The following is a 22,851-nucleotide window of genomic DNA, read 5'->3' on the forward strand; positions in this document are numbered from 1 at the left end:
TGTTTCTTAAAAATGTAATGAACAACTAACACCTAATCCAAGCATGTGAACATTTCTGATCTGGGTCCACCCATGTCATCCTCTGGTATACCAACCCCCAGCCTTTCACACCTAGCCAGAAATAACTGTCTTACATTTTCCGTTAATGGTTTTATTTAAAAAAAAAAAAAGAATGTTGTTTCATTTATCAATATGTCTATATAAAATTGAAATTTTTAAACCATGAGTATAGTAAACTAAAGTACCAAAGAATCAGGGCATTTAAATTCCTTTTTGTATTAATCTGTCAAATTATGCACAGTGTAATACCAAAAAATGAAATATTATGTTGTAATATTTTTGCTTTAGAATAAAATTTAAAGGTATATTTTTTTGATATATTGGCATAAGGTGGCCACTTGTCCTTCTTGGGAAGACCTTTTCAACTTTTTGGTCTTAAAATGTCATTCTTCATGAAGTAATGAAGTGAATGATAATTTTAGTGAAGTAATTGGTGATGTAGATGTTAGAAGTTAAAATGTCATTCTTCATGAAGTCATGAAGTGAATGATAATTTTTATGAAGTAATTGGTGATGTAGATGGTAGAAAATAAAAAGTTGGCCATACTACCTGCTATGTCAGTGTACTCACCAGTAATCAAGAGGTGCTGAATAGTGTTACTCATTTACATTGATAATAATGCATTTTGTAATTCATGCTTTTTTTCCTTATGTTTTTGTGTATCCCTACAGCTAAAGCAGTAAACAGGTCATGGCACGTTTAACAAAAAGACGACAGGCGGATACAAAAGCTATCCAGCATCTTTGGGCAGCCATTGAGATTATACGAAACCAGAAGCAAATTGCCAACATTGACCGTATTACAAAGTAAGTAAACTTAAACAAAAATATCCCTGTGAAATTTCTTGTAATATGTTGGGGAAAAAAGGTCCCCAAATAACTTATTTATTATGCTAAACAACATATGTTAACAAAGTGCCAGTCACTCTTTGCCTTGCAGAAGTATGTAATTGTTAGAAAAACAAATGCAGAAACATACACAAGCAACTTGTGTTTAGAGGTTTTATAAATAAATATTAGATAAGTAAAATATCAGTGTGTACTATTTATAATAGTTTTTTAGTTGTCAAAAATATTTTTTAACTCTTGGAAAAAATCTTTAAGTGTTTTATTAAGAAGGCTTTTAGTTAATCACTTGCTTTTATGTAAACTTTCTGCAGTCTACTGTTCATTATCCATTTTAATATAGGACAAGCATGGTTTGTATAGTAAATAACATCTTATTAGTTCATAGTGCACTAACCAAGAACTTTTAACAATTTCATTCCAGTTTTTAGAAGTTATATTAAATAAATCTTCAGTTAAAAAAAGAAAGTTCTTTTTTCTTTAGTTTCCAATGCTATCTTGGTAGACTAAGATTTAGGATAGAAAAAAATCAGACTACTTTATGAATACTCTATTTACATGTTATATACTAATTATAAGGGCATCTCCAAATAGAACGTGATTTTGTTTTGTTTTATTTGTTTCTCTGGGTAATTTTGAAGGAATAAAGCTAAATTGACCTTTTTTTTTTTTTTTTTGTGAGGGAGATCAGCCCTGAGCTAACATCCGTGCCAATCCTCCCCTTTTTGCCAAGGAAGACCAGCTCTGAGCCAACGTCCATTGCCAATCCTCCTCCCTTTATTTTTTATTCCCCAAAGCCCCAGTAGATAGCTGCACGTCATAGTTGCACATCCTTCCAGTCGCTGCACGTGGGACGCGGCCTCAGCGTGGCCGGAGCAGCGGTGCCTCGGTGCGCGCCCGGGATCTGAACCCGGGCTGCCAGTAGCGGAGCGCACGCACTTAACCGCTAAGCCACCGGGCCGGCCCCTAAATTGATCTTTTTTAAATGTTTGAATATTTTTTGGTAATTTAGGTATAATTTCTTTGTAGTTATTCCTCCCACACATTCTTGAGTTGCTATCTGTAAAAGTGGAAAACAGATGATTTACAAAGGCTCATTTAGTTAAATGCTTATGCTTTGCCCTTATTAATAAGTAAAAAAATTGAGTATCGTATATTTTTGTCCCTTACCGATATTCTGATAGAGAAGATTATAAAGGTTACTTAAGAGGGAAGGGACAGGAGAAAGAGAAAGGAATGATGCTGTGTGTTGCTCTAACTCTGTATTTACCCTTTGAATATTTTAAAGTTGCCCATGTACACCTCCTGGATCCTGTAGGCTAATGGAAGAAAAAAGTAGGTAACACCTATGTGTTAGTACATAATTAGTACATAGTACTAAATAGTACATAATTAAGTTACTTTATTATGTTTCTAAATAAAGCAAATAATTTGAGGTATGGTAACTAAACACAAGCTACAGTGAGGTGATATTGGTATAAGCATGTTTTTTAAAAACCTCAAAGATTAAAAAGCTATAAGTATTTACCTAGAGTTGGGATTTTTTTAAAAAACCATAGTTTATAACAAAATTACTTACGGAAGAATATGGAAATAAAATACTGTTCTTTGGATTTAATTTTTTAAATTAAAGTCATTTAAGCTGACTAAACTATTTCAATTACTTCTTTCTAACACATAGAATCTTTCTCTAAAGGCCTTGGGGACATTCTCTAGGAAGCTATGGGACTCTCCCAGTGTGAGTTTGGCCGTCAAGGTGGCTGTTAGATTAGATTGTAGCAGCCTGCTAACGTGGGAGTCAGAGCATTAACCCCCACAGTAGTGGGTGCAGGTGTCTTTTGGATGATCATAAATCTGTGTGTGTATACATGTGTATACGTGTTAATTTCTAGTAAAAGATTCAGAGGTTGTTAACAGGATTGCATACCTCTTCTCATTTTGCCTTCTGGATTATTAATAAGCATTCTCTTTTCCCCTTTCTTCATCAGTACAGCCTTAAGGGTACCAAGGCTTATTTTTCTTCATGTCCTAAGGCTCATTAAGATAAATATGAATAAATTTATTTACCTATCAAATAGTCATTGTTTTATCAGAATCATCTAAAGATGAAAACGAACTAAGAAAATCAGAGGGTGAGTGAATGGTTTCCAGTGTTTCTTCTGCCTCTTTTTATCTGAGAGTATGTCATATTCCTTTTTATTACAAGAATGTACTTCATAGCATCCTGTACTTTTTTCATAACATTAGTCACATGTATAGTTATTTCCCTGCCAGACCATCAGCCCCAAGAAGAAGCTGAGACAGTTGCCTAGCCCAGTGCCTTGGCTTCTCAGTAGTGTTAATGTCCTTGCTCCTTACCCTTGCCAAGGTAAGTTAGGAATAAGCATTGGACCATGACAGGAAGTCAGATCTTTTGCTTTAAAGCTTAATATTCCTATTCTGTATTCTAAATAGGTAAATACTTTTCAAGCCTTAGATTAATTTTAAATCAAGTTGCTCTGCTTAGTTACAGCCAGGTCTGAACATAGAGGTATCTTTTAATCTTTACAAAGATCTTAAGTTACTGAAGGCTGTAGTAGAGTTATTGTAAAGAATGCATATGTAGTCATTAAGTTTCATTCTATATTATGACTAGTGAGTGAGTCCATTATAAAAATAAAAGCTACATAGCTTCAGTCACACATTAAAAGTTTTGGGCTTTGGGGTCGTGGTTCTTGATAGTATTCGGAAGCCTGGCACACCCTAAACACTGTAGTTTACTTCTGTGTAATGTTTTAGTTCTGCTTGTTTTAGTTTGATATGTCTTTTAAGTCACTTTTAATCTATAGGTTTCTCATTCATCTTTTTTTGTTGTCTTCCTTTGCAATTTATTTATTGAAGAAACTGATTCCTTTACTCTGTGGTTTTCCATAGTCTGGCTTCTGCCGATTGCATCCGTGTGGTGTACTTTAATCTATTGCTCATTCCCCTGCATTTCATGGAAATTGATAGTTGATCCAGAGGCTTGGGAGTGGGGTGAGACTCCCTCATAGGTGGTGATGTGTTCTGCTCTCCGGAGGCCATAATGTCTGTTGTTTCTCATCTGGTGGGGTTAGTAGCCTTGATGCACAGTGGCTAAATCGTCGTTCTTTAAGGATTGCAAAATGGTGATAATCTAATTTTATCTTTCCTTTTTTAACTGGAATACTTCTATAAAGATATAAACTTCCCATCACATACTGTTTGGTTACCCTGTGGTATGGTTCATGTCAGAAAAGTAGAATAACTGTTTCTTTTCCTTTACTTACCGGTTTTCAAAATAGCATCCATTTATGGTAACCAATTAGTTTTTTTAAAATGTCATTTGGAATTCATGCATTTAAATATATTTGGTATATTTCAATCCATTTCTGACATAATTCTTATTGAAGCTCAAATTTTCCCGTCTTTGACTGGTCGGAACTTCTTTAGGTTGGCTCTTGGAGTTCCTTTCTCCTTTCTGATACAGCAGGGCTTTTCAGGCTCCTCTTGTATATGCCCTTCCTCAGATCTCTCCAAGGGGCTCTGGTTTCTTTCAGTTAGAAATTGTATTTCAGGGGTGCTTTCTTGCCCTCAGTGTGCTCATTGCTGCTAGAGTGGTCTCTCTTTCTAGGCCTTTTAGTGGACAGAGTTAGGAAATATATTACTTGAATTTATGGCCACTGAGTATTACTTAAATCTTCTATCTAAAATCTTTATCTCTTTTCTTTCACAGTAAGGATCATGGTTTTCAAGGACATCGTGAATGATAACATTTTAGAATCTCATATAATTACTCAGTTATTTTATCCAACATGATATACCAAGTTATTTGAGAATAACGCCACCCACAGTATAACCAATAATGTGTTTCATGGAAACCACATAATTGCTTTATCCGTTGTTTTTAAATAATTGGACTGATTCTAAACTCTAAGACAATATAGCAATTACATATTATACTTTCTTCCTTACGACTGCCATTTATTCTTACAAGTATGTATGTATTTTATGCTTACCACTAGTCCTTATGTTGATATCTGAAGTTCATTCTCTAGTAGATTTTTTTTCTTTTTTCTGTTTTATTGAGATATAATTGACATATAACATTGTATTAGTTTAATGTGTACAACGCAATGATTTGATACATGTATGTATTGCAAAATGATCACCATAAGTTTAGTTAACATCTGTCACCTCAGGTAGTTACGCATTTTTTTTCTTGTGATGAGAACTTTTAAGATTTAATCTCTTAGCAACTTTCAGACATACAGTACAGTATTATTAACTATAGTCACAATGCTGGACATTATATCCCCATGACTTACTTATCTTATAATTGGAAGTTTGTAGCTTTTGACTTCCTTCACCCATTTTGCCCACCCCACCCCCCACCTCTGGCAAACACCAATCTGTTCTCTGTATCCGTGAGTTTGGTTTTTTTAAATTTCACATATAAATGAGATCATACAGTATTTGTCTTTCTCTGTCTGATTTATTTCACTTACCATAATGCCCTCAAGGTCCATCCACATTGTCACAAAATGACAGGATTTCCTTCTTTTTTATGGCTGAAGAATAATTCCATTGTATATGTGTGTGTATATATACACCATAATTTCTTTATCCATTCATCCATGGATGGACATTTAGGTTGTTTTCATGTCTTGGCTCTCGTAAATAATGCTGCTATGAATGTGGGGGTGCACATATCTTTTTTGTGTGTGTGAGGAAGATAGGCTCTGAGCTAACGTCTGTGCCCATCTTCCTCTATTTTGTATATGGGATGCTGCCACACATGGCTTGATGAGCCGCGCATCAGTCCGTGCCCTGGATTCGAACCTGCGAACCCCAGGCCGCCAAAGTAGAGCGCATGAACTTAACCACTGTGCCACTGGACCAGCCCCTGCAGATATCTTTTTGAGACAGTGATTTTATTTCCTTTGGATGTATACCCAGAAGTGGAATTGCTGGATTATGTGGTAGTTCTATTGTTAATTTTTTGAGGAACCTCCATACTGTTTTCTGTAGTATGTTTTCAGCACCATCTAGTAGTTCTTAATCAAGACTTCATGGGTACAGATTTTTGAGTTCTTGCATGTTAGTAACAGTCTTACTGGTCTGCAGCCTTTTTACTTGAAAGCTAATTTGGCTGGATATAAAATCCTTAGCTTATATTTTCTTTCTTTGGGATTCTTATGCAGTCATGTGCCACATAACGACATTTCAGTCAGCAACAGACCATATATATGATGGTGGTCCCATAAGATTAGTACCATATAACCTAGGTATGTAATAGGCTATACCGTCTAGGTTGATGTAAGTACACTCTGTGACTTTCACACAATGACAAAATCCCGTAACAGACACATTTCTCAGAACGTATGCCCGTCGTTAGACAACGTATGACTGTTATGTATATATATAACGCATTGCTGTCAAAAACTTTGATGACAACTTGATTTTCTTTATGTTACGACTTTATCTTTTTGCCTAGATTCACAAAGATGATTTTTTTCCTTTTTCTTTAAAGTCTAGTAATTTTATTATGAGTCTCAAGGTTGGTCATTCTAGATTGTTTTTCTTGGGTATACAGTGTCCCTTTAATAGGTACTTTGAAATCATGAAAATTTTACTTAAAAACATTATATATATATCATATAAGTAATTATTATTATGTTAGTATTTTATTATATACACACACTTGTTTAGTTTTTGTTAATTAGGGCCTTCTCTTATACTGTGTTGGATCTTCTTTTCCTGTCTTCTGTATTTGTAATTTGCTATTGAATTCTTGTCATCTTTTTTTTTTTTTAGACTTTATTTGTTAAAGAACAGTTTTAGGTTTACAAAAAAATTGAGAGGAAAGTACAGAGATTCCCATATATGTCCTGCCCCCCACACATGCATAGCCTCCCTCACTATCAAGGTCACTCACCAGGTGGTACATGTTTTACCAAGGATGAACCTACATTGACACATCATCACCCAAAGTCGGTAGTTTACCTTAGGGTTCAGTCTTGGTGTTGTACGGTCTATGGGTTTAGACAATGTATAATGACATGTATCCATCATTATAGTATCATACAGAGTATTTTCACTGCCCTAAAATTCCTCTGTGCTCCATCCATTCGTCCCTCCCTTCCCCCAGTCCCTGGCAACCACTGATGTTTTCACTGTCTCCGTAGTTTTGCCTTTTCCAGAATGTCACATAGTTGGAATCATACAGTATGTAGCCTTTTTGGATTGGCTTCTTTCACTTAGTAATATGCATCTTATTAGGATTCCTCCATGCCTTTTCATGGCTTGATAGCTCATTTCTTTTTAGTGCTGAATAATACTCCATTGTCTGGATGGACCACGGTTGTTTGTCTGTTCACCTACTGAAGGACATTGTGGTTGCTTCCAAGTTTTGTCAATTATGAATAAAGCTTCTGTATATATTTTATTTTTTAATATTTTCCTTCTTTGCAACTTCTATTTATGACGTTTTCTGTATTCGCTTTTGTGTACCTTCTAATTTAGACTTCACTTCTGAAGTGGTTTTTTGCGTTTACTTCTAATGTTTAACTCTTTTCTGAGTTGTTCTAATTCTGATTTATATCTTTCCTATGTCTTATGTCATTTTCTTAATATCTTTTCTCATGTTTTGAAATAGTAGTTATAGTTTTCATCTGTCTTGTGGCCATATCTCTCGGACATACTTTCATCGTACGGATGTTATTTTCCTTAGCCACAGTCCTTTCATGTTGGTCATTTTGATGTGAAATCGATTTTCCTGAAATTGTGTCATGGAAAGGTGGTTCAGAATAGATTTTCTAGATTGATGGCTCTAAGCTCCTCCTTGTGTCACTTTTTTTTTATGAAGTGCTAAAAATATGGCCTCATATTACACATGATTTCCTGCTTTTTCTTTACTTACTTCCCCACCACTTTTTTCTGGAACCACCCTTTGTTTCGTACCCATTGCCCTTACATTGAAGATCCTTTTGACTTGACTCCAGTAGTGTTTGATACTTTTATTACTAGTGATTTCTCTACAATATGAGGCTCTGTCCTGGAAGGGAGCTTTGGCTGATTAATTTTGAGCGTTCATAGGGCCCATTATGCTCTAGCTCCTTAAGACTTTGCCGTGAATTCATGAATTACCATGAATCACCTGCAAGTGCAAGTGTGTAAAATCCTAAACAGTTTCAGCTGCTGTTCTCAAATTGGCCCACTGTACTTTCCAATTACTATCTGTTGGCTTTGTATCCTCTTATACTCCCTTCCATTAGATACATTAGATACAGTATCTAATGTATAGATAAGAGGGACTGTAGGGTACAAGTCCCTCTGCTTGTCCTATACAGGTGTCAATAACAATTGGGATTGTAGCTCTTGGAGATTCGTCCTCACCTGCTTCAATTTTGGGATTCGTGGGGATTCCTCATCACTCAATTTTGTTGTTTATGTTGTCCAAGGGTAGAGTTTTTTGTTTGTTTCTTTGCTAACTCTTCTAGTAACTCTGAAATAGAGGTTTGGGACAGATTGAAAACTGTTACCATCTTCCCAGCTCACAACAGACCTGTGATTTTTCTTAAAAAAAAAAAAAAAAAAAAAAAAAGGATAGTTGCTAAAGGTACTGGATGTTTTCTGAAATCCAAAAGCAGAGCTAAAAGCAATAAAAATTCCTTCTAGAAGAAGCAAATCCAAGGAACATTCTTCATGTTTGTGTATAACACTAAAGACATCAGACTCTACAGCAGTATCATCTTCAAACATGGGATTGTTACAATATTAAGATTCATGTAATTTAAAAAGAAATTCCATGAGTAGAAGCCTCAGATCCTCAAAGTTAATTGAACATTTAGAGACTAATAATAATTTCCTTATCTCGGTAGCAAAATAGAATTTTTCTGTGTTGCCAGTGTTTTCTTCCACCTAATCTGATGGTATCTAACTTTCAGGTATCATATCAATAGGCTCCTATTGGTTGTCACTACACACCTTCCTAGGAAAGAGTCCTGAGTCTTTTTTACTACTTTCTTTTAATTTTCCTTTTTTTTTAAACTGCTAGTGTTCTGCTTAGAAAAATAGTATAAACGATACTATAAATTAGAGAATCGCTGCTGAGATTTATTGAATATTTCAAGTATTTAAAAACTATAACTAAAAGAAACGTTTTTAACAAGTTCTGTTATTTGGGGATGGAGAGTATTTTTACAAAAAGAGTCAATTCGAAATCAAAATACACATATGGGATTAAGTTTGATTTTTAATTATCGGTTAAGCTGTCCTGATTTAAAAGCTCATGTTTATAAAATTGATTTAATGATAATATAAAATTCCATAGGTATCCTCATTTGGGAGCTAAATAAGCACAAATAAATTTTCGCCTCAGTAAAAACATTTTACATTTTTAGAAACTGAATGGTGTTTTGTGATGTTTCATCATCATAAAATTGGAACAAGTGAGTCATTTTATCATAAAAAAGAAAATACAGTAATGCAGTTTAGATGAAGATAAGCATAGGCAAGAGTAGCTTCTCTTTTAGTTTATAAGCTATAAATGCTAAATTATAAGTAGCCCATATGAATTCATCAATTTTATGAAATTTGGATAGGTGTCTTGAAATGAAAGCTTTGAAATATTTGATTGCTTATGCTTAAGATCATGATGTTAGCCCTCATTTTACAGTTTTTAAAGCAAAGGAGCTTTAAAAGAGCAAAGAGATGAAGAATCATATGACAATAAAATCAGTAACAAAAATGAAATTTAAACTTTCAATCCCGGAGATTCACAATGTTTCATAACTCATTGTCATACTATTTTTCTAAATGTCACCTATATTTTAGTATTCAATAGAAATAAGTTACATATATCACTTCCTTTTCCTCTTTAAGCCAAACAAATTATTCACATCTGATTTGGTTAATTATAACATGGCATTAGAGTTTCATAAGTATTCTAAGTAATAGTTATGAGATAATTTGAAGACATGCTTTGATGAAGGTATGGATTTTATACCAGTCTCCACCAGCATCATGAGCGAGTCAGTGTCATCATTGTTTGTTGACTGCTGGAAGAAGCAGTTGAGCCTTCATGTTTGTCTTGAGTAACTTGACTCTGTGTTTCTAGAGGTGGTCACATTTGTGACTAGCATGATTAGACTAACATTAGATTGGTAGACTAGTCTTATCAAGTTAATGTTTCAGATTAGGGCATCAATTAATTACGTGTATTGCTTACTTTAGGGTCAAACCCCAGTTAGAAAATGTGACCTCTGACCTCTTGTGACATGTTTGGCATTGAAATTTCTGAGTTCTCCTGGAGTTCTTCCTGTCACTACAGACAGACATAAGCCCAAACTGTAAGTCTTCTTTGTGTGTAGGTTGCCTTTGAAGTTGTAACTAGGTACACATTATTTCTTCCTTTATTTATTACAACTTAATTTTATGAAACCCATCATTTCTAGGAACTGTTTACTTAAGTTATAACTTTGCTTTGTCTCTGTCGATTTCTGTTCCCTCACTAGATTTATTGTAGAGGAGGAAAATGGCCATTGCCTAAGTTACTTCTTTGGAAATAAGTTAGTTTTAAAAAACTACCAGTTAATATGCTGTATATGTAATCCTAAGAATTCTTCACAGAATTACTAACTATATTCTCATTTCACTCTACATTGATTTATTCTTTCTTATGTATCTTCTTATGGTAGCAGATTGGCAGGTACACTTTACCACTGTTACCATTATTATTTTATTTTACATAATAACAATCTTACAGAAAAAGTAACTGATTCTGAATAACCATAATCCATAGTGGGTTTCTTCCAGTATGCCAGATTCTTAAGGCACTCATCTTGGCTGGGATTGTTGTCTAGCTGTTTTCATGTTTGACATTTCTCTGCAGTTCTATGAAGGAAACATAACAGACAAGGCACAGAAAAGTTTAAATAGCCATTGAAGAATAAAACAGTAGTACCAAAAAATAGGAGAGCTATCACAGACAGAAAATGGCTCAGCCTCACGTGGGTGGGATGTCTTAATTAGTAACACTACAGGCCTTATTTGAGGGGGTCACTGTGCGAGTCAGGAAGGCCTCGTAAAGGGTATGGAATTAGTCGGGCCTTGGAAGTTAGATGGGATTCAGTGAGGCAGAGAGGAGAGTCAAAGCAGAGGGCCTGTAGGGTTTTAAGGGAAAGGGGATAAAAAGGCAGAGAGAGCCAGACTAGGAAGGCCTTTAATGCCAGCATTGAGATTTTTATCCTGTAACTAGAGGGGAATGGAATGTGGAAATGGTAAAAGTGAAATACACTCATTTTTTTCCTCCCCAGATAGAGTAAATGGTCTTAGATGTCTCTTGAGTCCACCTGCTCTTTCTTATCCTGCCCTGGGTTTTAGCCATTGTCATTTCCTGCCTGTGCAGTAGCAGCAGCTTCCTAGTTGGGCTTCCAGCCTCCTGGTCTTGGTAGTCTCTGTTTCTTCGTATCACTGGTGTCAGAGATGTTTTTCTGAAACACCATCTTATCAAGTGCTCCATGATTGAAAGCCTCTTTCTGTTGCCCATGAAGTCCAAATTCCTGTGCAAGGTATTAATACCTCGGCTTTCCTCTTCTGCATCATCTCCTCCTACTTCCCGCTTACTGTGCTACAGTCCAGACACAGGGGCTCTCCCCAGGTCCTCAGATCCACAGTTTTCTACGCTCTGCCTGAGATGCTGATACTCCTGGACTTGTCTACTAGGCCTACTCCTCTTTCAAGTCACATCTCCTAGGAAGTTGTTCCTGATACCTTTATATCAACCTGTGTCAACCTGTGTCCCACATTTTATCAGTTTTTTTTCTAGATTTTAGGTCTGATTATGTTCTTAAAATCTTCTTTTGATTTCCCCATTGTGCATAGTGTGCAAATACCTGAACAGGGCATTTGTGCAGAGCCCTTCACAATTAGACCCTGCCCTGCCTCTCCCTACTCAGAGTTCCATCTGATGAGGCTCTTCTCAATTGCCTGAGCGCTCTATTGTTTTGATTCTTTATTTTATATTTTTCCTTTATTAATAGACAGAAAGTTCCCTTTCTTTTAAGATACAACTCAAGTATCATCTCCTTTGAAATATTGATTCATTCCTTACTAGAACCAACCCCATTCCCCTTATTCTTTGCTCATGTAGTAATACATATAAAATATAATTTTATTATTTATTACAGCTTCTTATGATCTTTAAAAAATATTTCTGCTTACTTTGCTCATTGTGAGCACCTTGAGGGTAGGGCATCCATCTTTCCTGTCTTTGGATCTTAGTGTGAAGCATAGTAGCTGGGAATAGGCACTGAGAAAAGTTTTCTTCAGTTGCATTAACTGCGGAAGTAGTTTCAGCGAGGATTATAATAATTCATAACACTGAATCATTATTTTGTGACAAGCACTGTGCTTTATATGATATATCTCATTTAATTTTCACAACAATTCCATGAGGTCTATTGTCATTATCCTCATTTTGCTGGTGAAGGTGGTAAAGCTTAGGCGGGTGAAATAAATTGCCTAAAGTCACACAGGTTGTCAGTGACAGAACTGAAATTTGAATATAGATCTATCTGGTGTCATAGTCCAAGCTCTTAACCATTAAAAGTTTCCTTTTGATATTTAGTAAATTTATATTTGTATCCTTGCAAACTTTGAAGTTTTTCAAACACTGTCATCTACATGATGCTTCCATGTTATTTCATCCTAATGGCAACTGTGACATTCAAATTATAGGTGAGGAATATGAGGCTGTACGAGTAAATTATTTGTCCCAGGTTAAGTGTTAGAGTTAGGAAGAACCTCGTTCTTCATAGTACTTCAAAATCTTTAAATAAATTCATTGATGAAGGATCGACAAAGATGTTGTTTAGGTTTTTAAGTTTATTACTATTTGTTCAATGCAATTTTAAAATAAAATATTTGTTTTGTACCTACCCATCCATAAAGCAACTAGTGGCAGATCATTATTATTATTTTTTATCTTTTGATTGTGGTAAAATTCACATAACATAAAATTTACCGTCTTAACCATTTTTAAGTGTATCGTTCAGTGCTATTTAATACATTATCATTGTTGTGTAACCATCATGACCATTCATCCCTATAACTCTTTTCATCTTGTAAAACTGAAACTTATTACCTATTAAACAGTAACTCCCTATTCTTCCCTCCCCCCAGTCCCTGGCAGCCACTATTCTACTTTTCTGTCTTTATGATTTTGACTTTTCTAAGTACCTCATAGAAGTGGAATCAAGCAATATTTGTCTTCTTGTGACTGGCTGATTTCTTTTAGGATGATGTCCTCCAGGTTCATCCATCTTGTACAATGTTGTAGAATTTCCTTCCTTTTTAAGGCTAAATAATATACCATTATATGTATGTACCACATTTTCATTATCCATTTACCCATCAACAGGCACCTGGGTTGCTTCTCTGTTTCAGCTATCGTGAATAATGCTGCTATGAACATGGGTATACAAATTTCTCTTTGAGTCTCTGCCTTCAATTCTTTTGGGTATATACTCAGAAGTGGAATTGCTGGATCATATGATAAATCTATTTTCAATTTTTTGAGGAGTGTCCATACTGTTTTCCATAGTGGCTGTACCTATTTACATCCCCACCAACAGTGCACGTGAGTTCCAAATTCTCTGTATCCTTGCCAGCACTTGTTTTCTGTTATTTTGATAATAGCCATCCAGATGGGTGTGAGGTGGTATCTCATTGTAGTTTTGATTTGCATTTCCCTAATGATTAGTGATTTTAAGTGTCTTTTCATGTGCTTATTGGCCATTCATATGTCTTCTTTGGAGTAATGTCTATGAGAGTCCTTTGCCCGTTATTGAATCAGATTGTTTATCTGTCGTTGAGTTGTAGGAGTTCTCTATAGAGTTTGGATATTAATCACTTACCAGATATACGATTTGCAGATATTTTCTCACGTTTGTGTGTTGCCTTTTAACTCTGTGGGTAGTGTCTCTCTTTTTTTTTTTTTTTTAAGATTTTTTTTTTTATTTGTTTATTTATTTTCCCCCCAAAGCCCCAGTAGATAGTTGTATGTCATAGCTGCACATCCTTCTAGCTGCTGCACGTGGGACGCGGCCTCAGCATGGCTGGAGAAGCAGTGTGTTGGTGCGCGCCCAGGATCCGAACCCGGGCTGCCAGCAGCGGAGCGCGCACACTTAACCGCTAAGCCACGGGGCCGGCCCGGTAGTGTCTCTTGATGTAAAAAATTTTTAGATTTTCATGAAGTCCAGTTTGTCTGTTTTTGCTTTTGTTGCCTGTGCCTTTGGTGTTATATCCAAGAAATCATTGCCAAATCTAATCTCTTGAAGCTTTTGTCCTACGTTTCCTGCTAAGAGTTTTATTGTTTCAGGTCTTACATTTAGGTCTTTGATCCACTTTGAGTTAATTTTTGTATATGGTGTTAGATGAGAGTCCAACTTCATTCTTTTGCATGTGGATACCCAGTTTTCCCAGCACCATTTGTTGAAAAGCCTGTCCATCTCCCATCAAGTGGTCTTGGCACCTTTGTCAAAACTCTTTTGACTATATATGCAAGGGTTTATTTCTGGGCTCTCTGTTCTAGTCCATAGGTCTGTATGTCTGTCTTTATGCCATACCACACTATTTTGATTACTGTAGCTTTGTAGTAGGTTTTGAAATCAGGAATTATGACTCCTTGTTTTTTCTTCTTTTTTCAGGTTTTGGCTATTTAGGGTCTGTTGAAATTTCATATGAATTTTAGGTTGAGTTTTTCTATATCTGAAAAAAATATCGTTGGGATTTTGATAGGGTTTGCAAGATCGCTTTGAGTGATATTGACATTTTAACAGGATTAAATCTTCCAAACCACGAACATAGGATGAGTTTCCATTTATTTATGTCTTTAATTTCTTTCAGCAATGTTTTGTAGTTTTCATTGTGCAAGTCTTTCACCTTGTTGATTAAGTTAATTCCTAAGTATTTTATACTATTTGCTGCTATTGTAAATGGAATTATTCTCATAATTTCCTTTTCCTATATGGAAATACAGCTGATTTTTGTGTATTAACTTTGTATCCTGCTATTTTGCTGTATTCATTTATTAGTTACAACATCTTTTTTGTGGAGTCTTTGGAGTTTTCTACATATAAGATAATATCATGTGCAGAGATAATTTTACTTCTTCCTTTCCAATTTGGGTTCCTTTTATTTCTTTTTCTTTCCTAATTGCTCTGGGTAGAACTTCCGGTACTATTTTTAATAGGAGTGGTGCATCCTTGTCTTGTTTCTAATCTTAGAGGAAAAGCTTACAGTCCATTGAGTTTGATGTTCACTGTAAGTTATTCATATATGGCTTTTATTATGGTGAGATAGTTTCCTCTATACCCGATTTGTGGAGTGTTTTTATCATGAAAGAGTGTTGGATTTGGTCAAATGCTTTTTCTGCATCTGTTGAGATAATCATGATTTTTATCTTTCATTCTATTAATGTGGTGTATCACAGTTATTGATTTACATATGTGGAACTGTCCTTGCATCCTTAACGCATCTAGTGGCAAAGCATTATTATTAAAAAAATTTTTTATTTATAAAACATAACCATATTGCAGGATACTTGGAAAATAGAAAGCAGAAAAATAATCACCTCTTAATTTCTCTACCCAAATTCAAGTCAGGGACCCATTTTTGATTTATTTCCTTCTGGTTATCTTTCACATGCTTGTTTTTTTCTCAACATTATTTAGCCTTTTTCCATGTTGTTATATGGTCACCATAAATTATTAGAAGAAGTGGTTGCACAATATTCCATCTGGTGAGACTGTTTGTAATATACTTTGGGAGGGAAGAGGGATAAGAAGCAATGTTTATTGTAAAGTTTATATTACATTATCTTATTTGCCTTCAAAACAACCATGTAGGGTTGACACTATTAATTTTATTTTATAGATATGCACATTGAGATGCAGAGAGGTTAAGTAACTTGTCCAGGGTCATACAGCTAGTAAGCTGTAGAGCTGGTGTTTGAACTGAGATCTGTGTGACTTCAAAGGCCATGCTTGTTCCACTGTACTTTCGTATTGCCTCCATATGTCATCTGTTGAATTCTTATAACAACTCTAAGTGTTCCAGTTATACAAATGTCCAGTAATACAATGATGAGACTAAAGCTTAGAGGGATAAACAGTAATTAGTGCAGGAACCATTTATTTAGAATGTATTAAGTGCTAGGCACTGGACTGAGCACTTTACTTTCATTACCTCCTTTAGCTTTTATTACAACCCTATATCTATGTATTATCATCTGCCTTTTGATCATTGTGCTGCCATGGTTGTGTTCTTGGATAACTTGGCTATTTCCCGTTTTTGCACTGAGTTCACTAATGTCTTTGCATTATAGCCTTTCCCTGTGTTTGAGTTGTTTCCTCACCATAGACACTCAGGTTGTCTCCTGTTTCCCTCCACCACAAATAACCATGCGTTGCTCCAACTCTTCACTACGACAGGTAACAGTGTTTTCTTTTTGACCTGTATGAGGAATTCGTTGGTGTCTATTTTCAGGAACAGAATTCCTCCTTGATTACAGGATACGCGTATATTTAATTGACTACCCTTTCAAGAGAAGATGTTCACTCTGCGTGTTCATTAGTGCACCAGGGTTCCCTTTTCGCATATGTCTGCATACACTTGACGTTGTTCAGTTGCACAGATTTTGTCACTCAGATATTTTAATTTGCATTTCTGTGTTTATTAATGATTTTAAGCAGCTGTTGGTATTCTCAGAAGGTTTTACCTTTCTTTTCTGTGAATGCGTATTCCTATCCTTTGCCCCTTTTCCCGTTGGGGTTGTGGTCTTTTTCTGTTGATTTGCAGTAGCTCTTGTTATTCTAGACATCATTCATTTATACACTTCATGCTTTGTGAACATCTTTTCTTATTCTGTCACCTGTGAATTTACTTCGTTAAACAGAAATTTTTAATTTTGATATGATCACATTTAATATTTTTTGCCTAATGTTTTGTGCTTTTGAAATTTTATTTAGGGAATCCTTCTTAATAAGGCCACAAGAACATTCTCCTACGTTTTCTTTTATTAACTTTATAGTTTTTGTTTGTTTTATGGGGAAGATTCACTCTGAGCTAACATCTGTTGCCAGTCTGCCTCTTTTTTTTGCTTGAGGAAGATTAGCCCTGAGCTAACATTTGTGCCAATCTTCCTCTATTTTGTATGTGGGTCGCTGCCACAGCATGGCTTGACAAGTGGTGTAGGTCTGCACCGGGATCCGAACCCGCAAACCTGGACTGCCAAAGCAGAGCACACCAGACTTAACCACTATGCCACGGGACCGGCCCCCAACTTTATAGTTGTACGTTTCACAGTTAGGTCTTTTTTTTTTTAAAGATTTTATTTATTTATTTTTTCCCCCCAAAGCCCCAGTAGATAGTTGTATGTCATAGCTGCACATCCTTCTAGTTGCTGTATGTGGGACACGGCCTCAGCATGACCGGAGAAGTGGTGCCTCAGCACGCGCCCGGGATCCGAACCCGGGCCGCCAGCAGCGGAGCGCGCGCACTTAACCACTAAGCCACGGGGCCGGCCCACACACAGTTAGGTCTTTAATTCATCTATCGTTTTCTTTTTATTTGGTGGCAGGAAAGGATCCAGTTTTATTTTTCTCTCCATAGTGAGTCTGCTGCTTCTTTAGAATTTAAACATTAGAGGCAAAACTTCTTGTGGGAGGTATTTTAGGAGCCCTTATAACATGCCGTTCTAGTTTAATTTTGTATTCGCAGTACCATTCTTTGTTTGCCCTCGGCCCCTGCAGCCTCCTCCCACCACTATGTAAGCTTAATAGGTAAGGATCTTTTTTTTTTTTAATTTATTTTTTATTTATTTATTTAGTTAGTTAGTTAGTTACTTAGTGAGAAAGATCAGCCCTGAGCTAACATCTGATGCCAATCCTCCTCTTTTTTCCGAGGAAGCTTGGCCCTGAGCTAACATCTGTGCCCATCTTCCTCTCCTTTATACGGGACGCTGCCACAGCATGGCTCGACAAGCAGTGCGTTGATGCGCCCCCGGGATCCGAACTGGCAAACCCCGGGCCGCTGCAGTGCAGCGCGTGCACTTAACTGCTTGCACCACCGGGCCAGCCCTAGGATCTTTTTCTGTTTGGTGTATCAGTGTATGCCAAGCACCAAAAAACAGTGACTGGCACATGATATTCACTTAGCAGTCTTCAACGATACTTGTTGAATGTTGAGTGAATGTAGGCTCTTTTCTTGCAGCCAGTTGTCTTTTCAACCAAAATCTTTAATAGACCTAGACTGATTCTAATATCAGCTCTCCTATAACTAGCTGTGTTTTCTTGAGGAAGTCGCTTTCCTTCCTTCATCTGCAAACTAATGCCCCTGTGTAACCAGCATCTTAACCGAGATGTAGCAGTTGCGTCACCCCTAGACGTCCTCTTGTACTTTTTGTGGTCAGTCCACCTGACCTAAGCCCCAGCAATCATTGATTTGCTTTCTATCACAGTGATGAGCTTAGCTTGTTCTAGGATTTTATATAAATGGAATCATACAGTACATTCTTTTTCATGATTATCTTTTCTTGGTCAGCATGTTTTGAGTTTTTTTGTTGCATATATTGGTAGCTCATTCTTTTTCCTTGCTAAGTAGTATTTCATTATATGGACATAACCACAGTTTTTAAAATCCATTCACCTGCTGAGGAACATTTAGGATGTTTCCATTTGGGGGCTATTCTGATAAAAAGCTGCAGTGTGCTTTCATGTACAGGTGTAGATGATGTGTATTTGGATAAACACCCAAGAGTATAAAGCCTGTAACTGGGGTAAGCGTGAGAGGCACTATTAGTAGCTGTACTGGTACAACATACGAACCAGACAATCCAGGAAAAACGGGTGGAAGGTAGGCGGTGTTCAATGTGTGTGTACATGGTTTTCATGTATGTATATCAAATAAATATACATGGTGTATTTTATTAAAACTTCATTTGTTCTGAAAATATTTTGGTGACGATTAGAAAAAGATATGAGTAGGGTAAATAGAGTAAGGTAATGTATTAGAAGGGGGAGAAGGCTGAGGAAAAGAGAAATGAGGTTTGGACATAAAGTTGAGCCAGGAAGAAAGCTAACAGAGGAAGGTTTTCCATGAAGCCCCATAACTTTTTAAGGATGGGTTCCAAACCTGGCTTTTCCTTTTCTAGAAGCTGTTACAAAGAGGAGCCTCAAATGTTAATAATGCCCATTAGGGAATCAGTTGCTTGGTGAACCATAGCTATTTCTAATAGTACTAAAACCAGAAAGAAATTTATTCCTGGAGTTTCCATAATGTTGCAAAGCTCATGGCAGATGGCAGAGGCCAGTCCTGTCTGAGCTCAGAGACAGCTTTAATGAAAGTGTTCCTGTTGTGTGAAGAGTGTGCCAGAATGGTACTCTGGTGCTGCTTGCGCTGTTTTTCCCAAGACGAAGGAAATTGAAATGTAAAACTTGCACTATATTTCCATTTCAGGTGTGAAACAACTACATTATTCTCCAACCTGTGGTGATTTTTTGCATAATTACACAGATAGTATTTTCATTAGTTGTATCATTGTTATAAACTAGTAACATTTTTAAAAGTTGGTAAAATTTTGGGATAGGCCTGATTTAATAATGTAAAAAGAAGGAGCAAGCTGTAAAATGTGTAATTCATCATTATTGAAATTGAGACTTTTTGAATTTAAAATATTTCCCTTTTTATAAAATGGAACCAATGTTAACAATAAAATAAGTAGTATATGTATCATAGGAAAAATGTTTTTCCCCTCAAATGAAAACTTTGCCTGTTATGGAAGTGATATCTAAGTTTCCACCTAACTTTAACTAGATTTTATTTTACTGATTTTAGTTAAAGTCATCGCATAAATAATAGAGGTCAAAATCTAAGCTAATAATTTATGGTGTGCCATTTAGGGTAATCAAAATAGAGCAATTTTTGAAAGAAAAAGTATTTTTAGTGCCTTTACTGTTAATAATAAAAATAATGGAAAGGGACTTTTTTTGGTTATTGTTCATTAATCCCCCCAAATCTTCTGAGTGTGTTTATATTCAGTAAACACTGTGAATTATTTTTAACTAGTTCAGAGATCAGGGGAATTAAGACTTAGCAGTTATGGTTACACAGGAATTATGAAAAGGGTATAGAAAAACTACTAACAAATTTCACCTCTTTGTTGGCTTTTTTCCTAGATGGTCACTCTGTAGGTCTGTGATGAATAAAGAGTTTTGTGCCTAGTGTTTAGCGAGAGGGACAGAACTATGCAAGAAGGATTATTGTATTCTAGCCTAGGACCTGCAAAACAAATAGATGCTTGCATATTGCATGTTCTTGCAGCTTCAACTTCTGTATGCCTGTTTTTATTGTGTGCCAGGTACCCATGTGAAATAGAGATAGATAGAGACGCAGGCTCTAGGGTGATGCTGTCTTCCTCTAGAAATTTGTGTTTGCTTCTGGTGGGCGCACCAACAATTAGAGTTACATTAAACTAATCAGAAGTTGACTTGATCTGGTGCCTTTGTGGACTGGTCTTTTTCTAGCTTCACCCTAAGCATAGTCCCTCAGAATCACAGCCCCAAATCTGGGCTTTTGCCAGGACTCCCTCTCCTGGTGGGCCTGAACTATAGTTTTTGTCTGCCTGGCCCCACAAGGCTGTCGAAAGCTCCGCCTAGCTTCTGCAAGTCTCAGTTGCCTCTTGTAGAATTGGCAGATGCTCCTAAATTAAATGAATTATTTTTTAGTGTTTTGTTGGGTTTTTCTAGTTTTCAATGGAAGGATTGATCTGAATAACCTAATCAACCATCACTAGTAGCAAAACTCTCTCTCTGTATGTATATACCTATATATACTTTAAAATCTTGTCCTTTTTTTTTTTATCTGTAATATTATACTGTGAGCATTTTCTCACAGCATTATGTTTTTTGAAACAAATTGATTAACTGCATTGTATTGTATTGGGTGAATATATAACTTATTTTATATCCATAATTTATTTTACTATTATGGACATTTAGATCCTTTTTTCCCTATAAAATTTTATGATGTGAGGAATATTTTTCTATATAAATCTTGTGTCCCATCTCAGATTATCTCCATAGAAGTGGAATAACTGAGTCAAATGATAGAATCATCTCTAAAGTGTTGATACATAATCCAAAAATGCTTTCCGGAAGATATCTTCAACAGCATCGTGTTGAGATTGGCTGTCTTAATGCATCCTTACCATCACTGAGAATCATTTTAAGTATCTCGCTCACTTGACAGGTGAAAATTTCCTTATTGTTCGAGTTTTGTGTTTTAAGGATTTAAACTCGTTATCACATCTGTGACAAATGCTCTTCCATTTTGTTGTGTGCTTTTAATTTGCAGAATGGAAGTTAACGGTAATTACTCTGGAGGCTAGAGAAAAATGAGTTTGGGATTTTTATGTCGTGGAGAAATTCCACATTTCTTATCTAGTCAGATATTTGGATCCCCTGTTATTTCCATAGCTTTTATACTCAGAATGTCCTTTAACATCAAGAGATTAAATCAGTGTTCACTTAAATTTTTATATCAAATTTTATGATTATGATGTTTTGATTTAGTCTTTTTTTAGCCCCTGAGCCAGTGCACCGGGGCCAGTTGGGAGCCATTAGGTACTGAAATTATGAGGCAGTACTAACTTTATCCAGATCCTCCAGAGTACACTTAACATAAGTGTGTTATATTTCCATCAAAATGAAGGCCTCTAGACTCCGTGATGGTGTAAAGTTGTTGTAAGGGACGAGAGGACAGTACAGGTGTTCATCATGTTTTTTAATGAACAGAACACATATCAGTGCATTTTGTGTTGGTTTTTTCTTCCAATGGATATGATCATATTTATACTGTTTTCATTAGTGCGCCCATCTGCCAATACAGTCATGCACTACATAATGACATTTTGGTCAACGGTGGACCACATATATGACAGTGGTCTCGTAAGATTAGTACCACACAGCCTAGGTGTGTAGTCGGCTGTACCATCTAGGTTTGTGTAAGTACACTCTATGATGTTTGCACAATAATGAAGTCACCTAACGACACATTTCTCGGAAGGTATCCCTGTTAAACGACACGAGACTGTGTATTCATTTCAAACAACATGACAAAAGTTTTTGAGATTGAGTCTTTATTAGAAAGGTTAAAGATAGATAATTACTTTTAGGAAATTATGATGCATGAGATTTATTACTTTTGTAAAAATCTGAAATCAGCAATGGCTGTTACCATTAACTATATTTTCTTGTCTTGAAACAAGCAGAATTATCTCAGGGGAGATGAAGCAACTTAGGGTTTTGCATTCTATTGTTGGATACACTTCAGTGCTCAGCAACACTTAGAAAATAGTATCTTAGGAGAGACATTGGGGGCAAAAATCACAGGAAAGGAAATGGATAAGATGGGAGAAAATTAAAAAGTTATTGAAAAAGTTCAGAGAAATTGAATATAACATTTAAATATTAGACATTTATATACTATTTCATGACTTATGCTAAGTGAAATTAAAATAGGAGACTAGATGGCCACTGTGAATGCATCTCAAACCCAAATTGCTATTTTTGCCTCTTTATTTGAAGAAGAAAAGTCCCTGTGATGGATAAACAACATGTAAGAAAATGAGAGGCCTGGAATAACCTTCACCTGAATTATTAGCATAAGTATTTTCACATGAAGTTAACCTGCCTGAGTTCTTGATGATCTAAGGAAAGGAGTAATGGATTGGGACCTTTTGTGACATTTACGGTATCATATAAATCACTCAATCCTTCAAAATTTATTTATAATTAACTCAGGGCGATCTTAAGGCGATCTTAAGGCTTATCAAACACTAAGCCTGTAATGCTCAGTGAGATGACGTTACTCTTCGTTCACCTA

General features: G+C 35.9%; 1 protein-coding gene across 13 annotated transcripts in view; it reads left to right on the forward strand.

Moving 5' to 3' along the window:
* Window positions 1–22,851, forward strand: part of ZMYND11 (zinc finger MYND-type containing 11) — a 118,711-nt gene that overhangs the window by 42,682 nt on the left and 53,178 nt on the right. For 10 of the 13 annotated variants that reach the window (XM_058532315.1, XM_058532317.1, XM_058532310.1 and 7 more), the window contains exon 2: window positions 733–867. In XM_058532315.1, coding sequence (XP_058388298.1) covers window positions 752–867 — 116 coding nt within the window. In that variant the 5' untranslated portion in view covers window positions 733–751. Of the gene's footprint in view, window positions 1–732; window positions 868–2,194; window positions 2,242–10,140; window positions 10,257–22,851 lie in introns of those variants that run through there. The other 3 variants (XM_058532319.1, XM_058532320.1, XM_058532318.1) reach the window with 3 other exon arrangements.

This window comes from Diceros bicornis, chromosome 36 (genome assembly GCF_020826845.1).
Source record: "Diceros bicornis minor isolate mBicDic1 chromosome 36, mDicBic1.mat.cur, whole genome shotgun sequence".
NCBI lineage: Eukaryota > Metazoa > Chordata > Mammalia > Perissodactyla > Rhinocerotidae > Diceros > Diceros bicornis.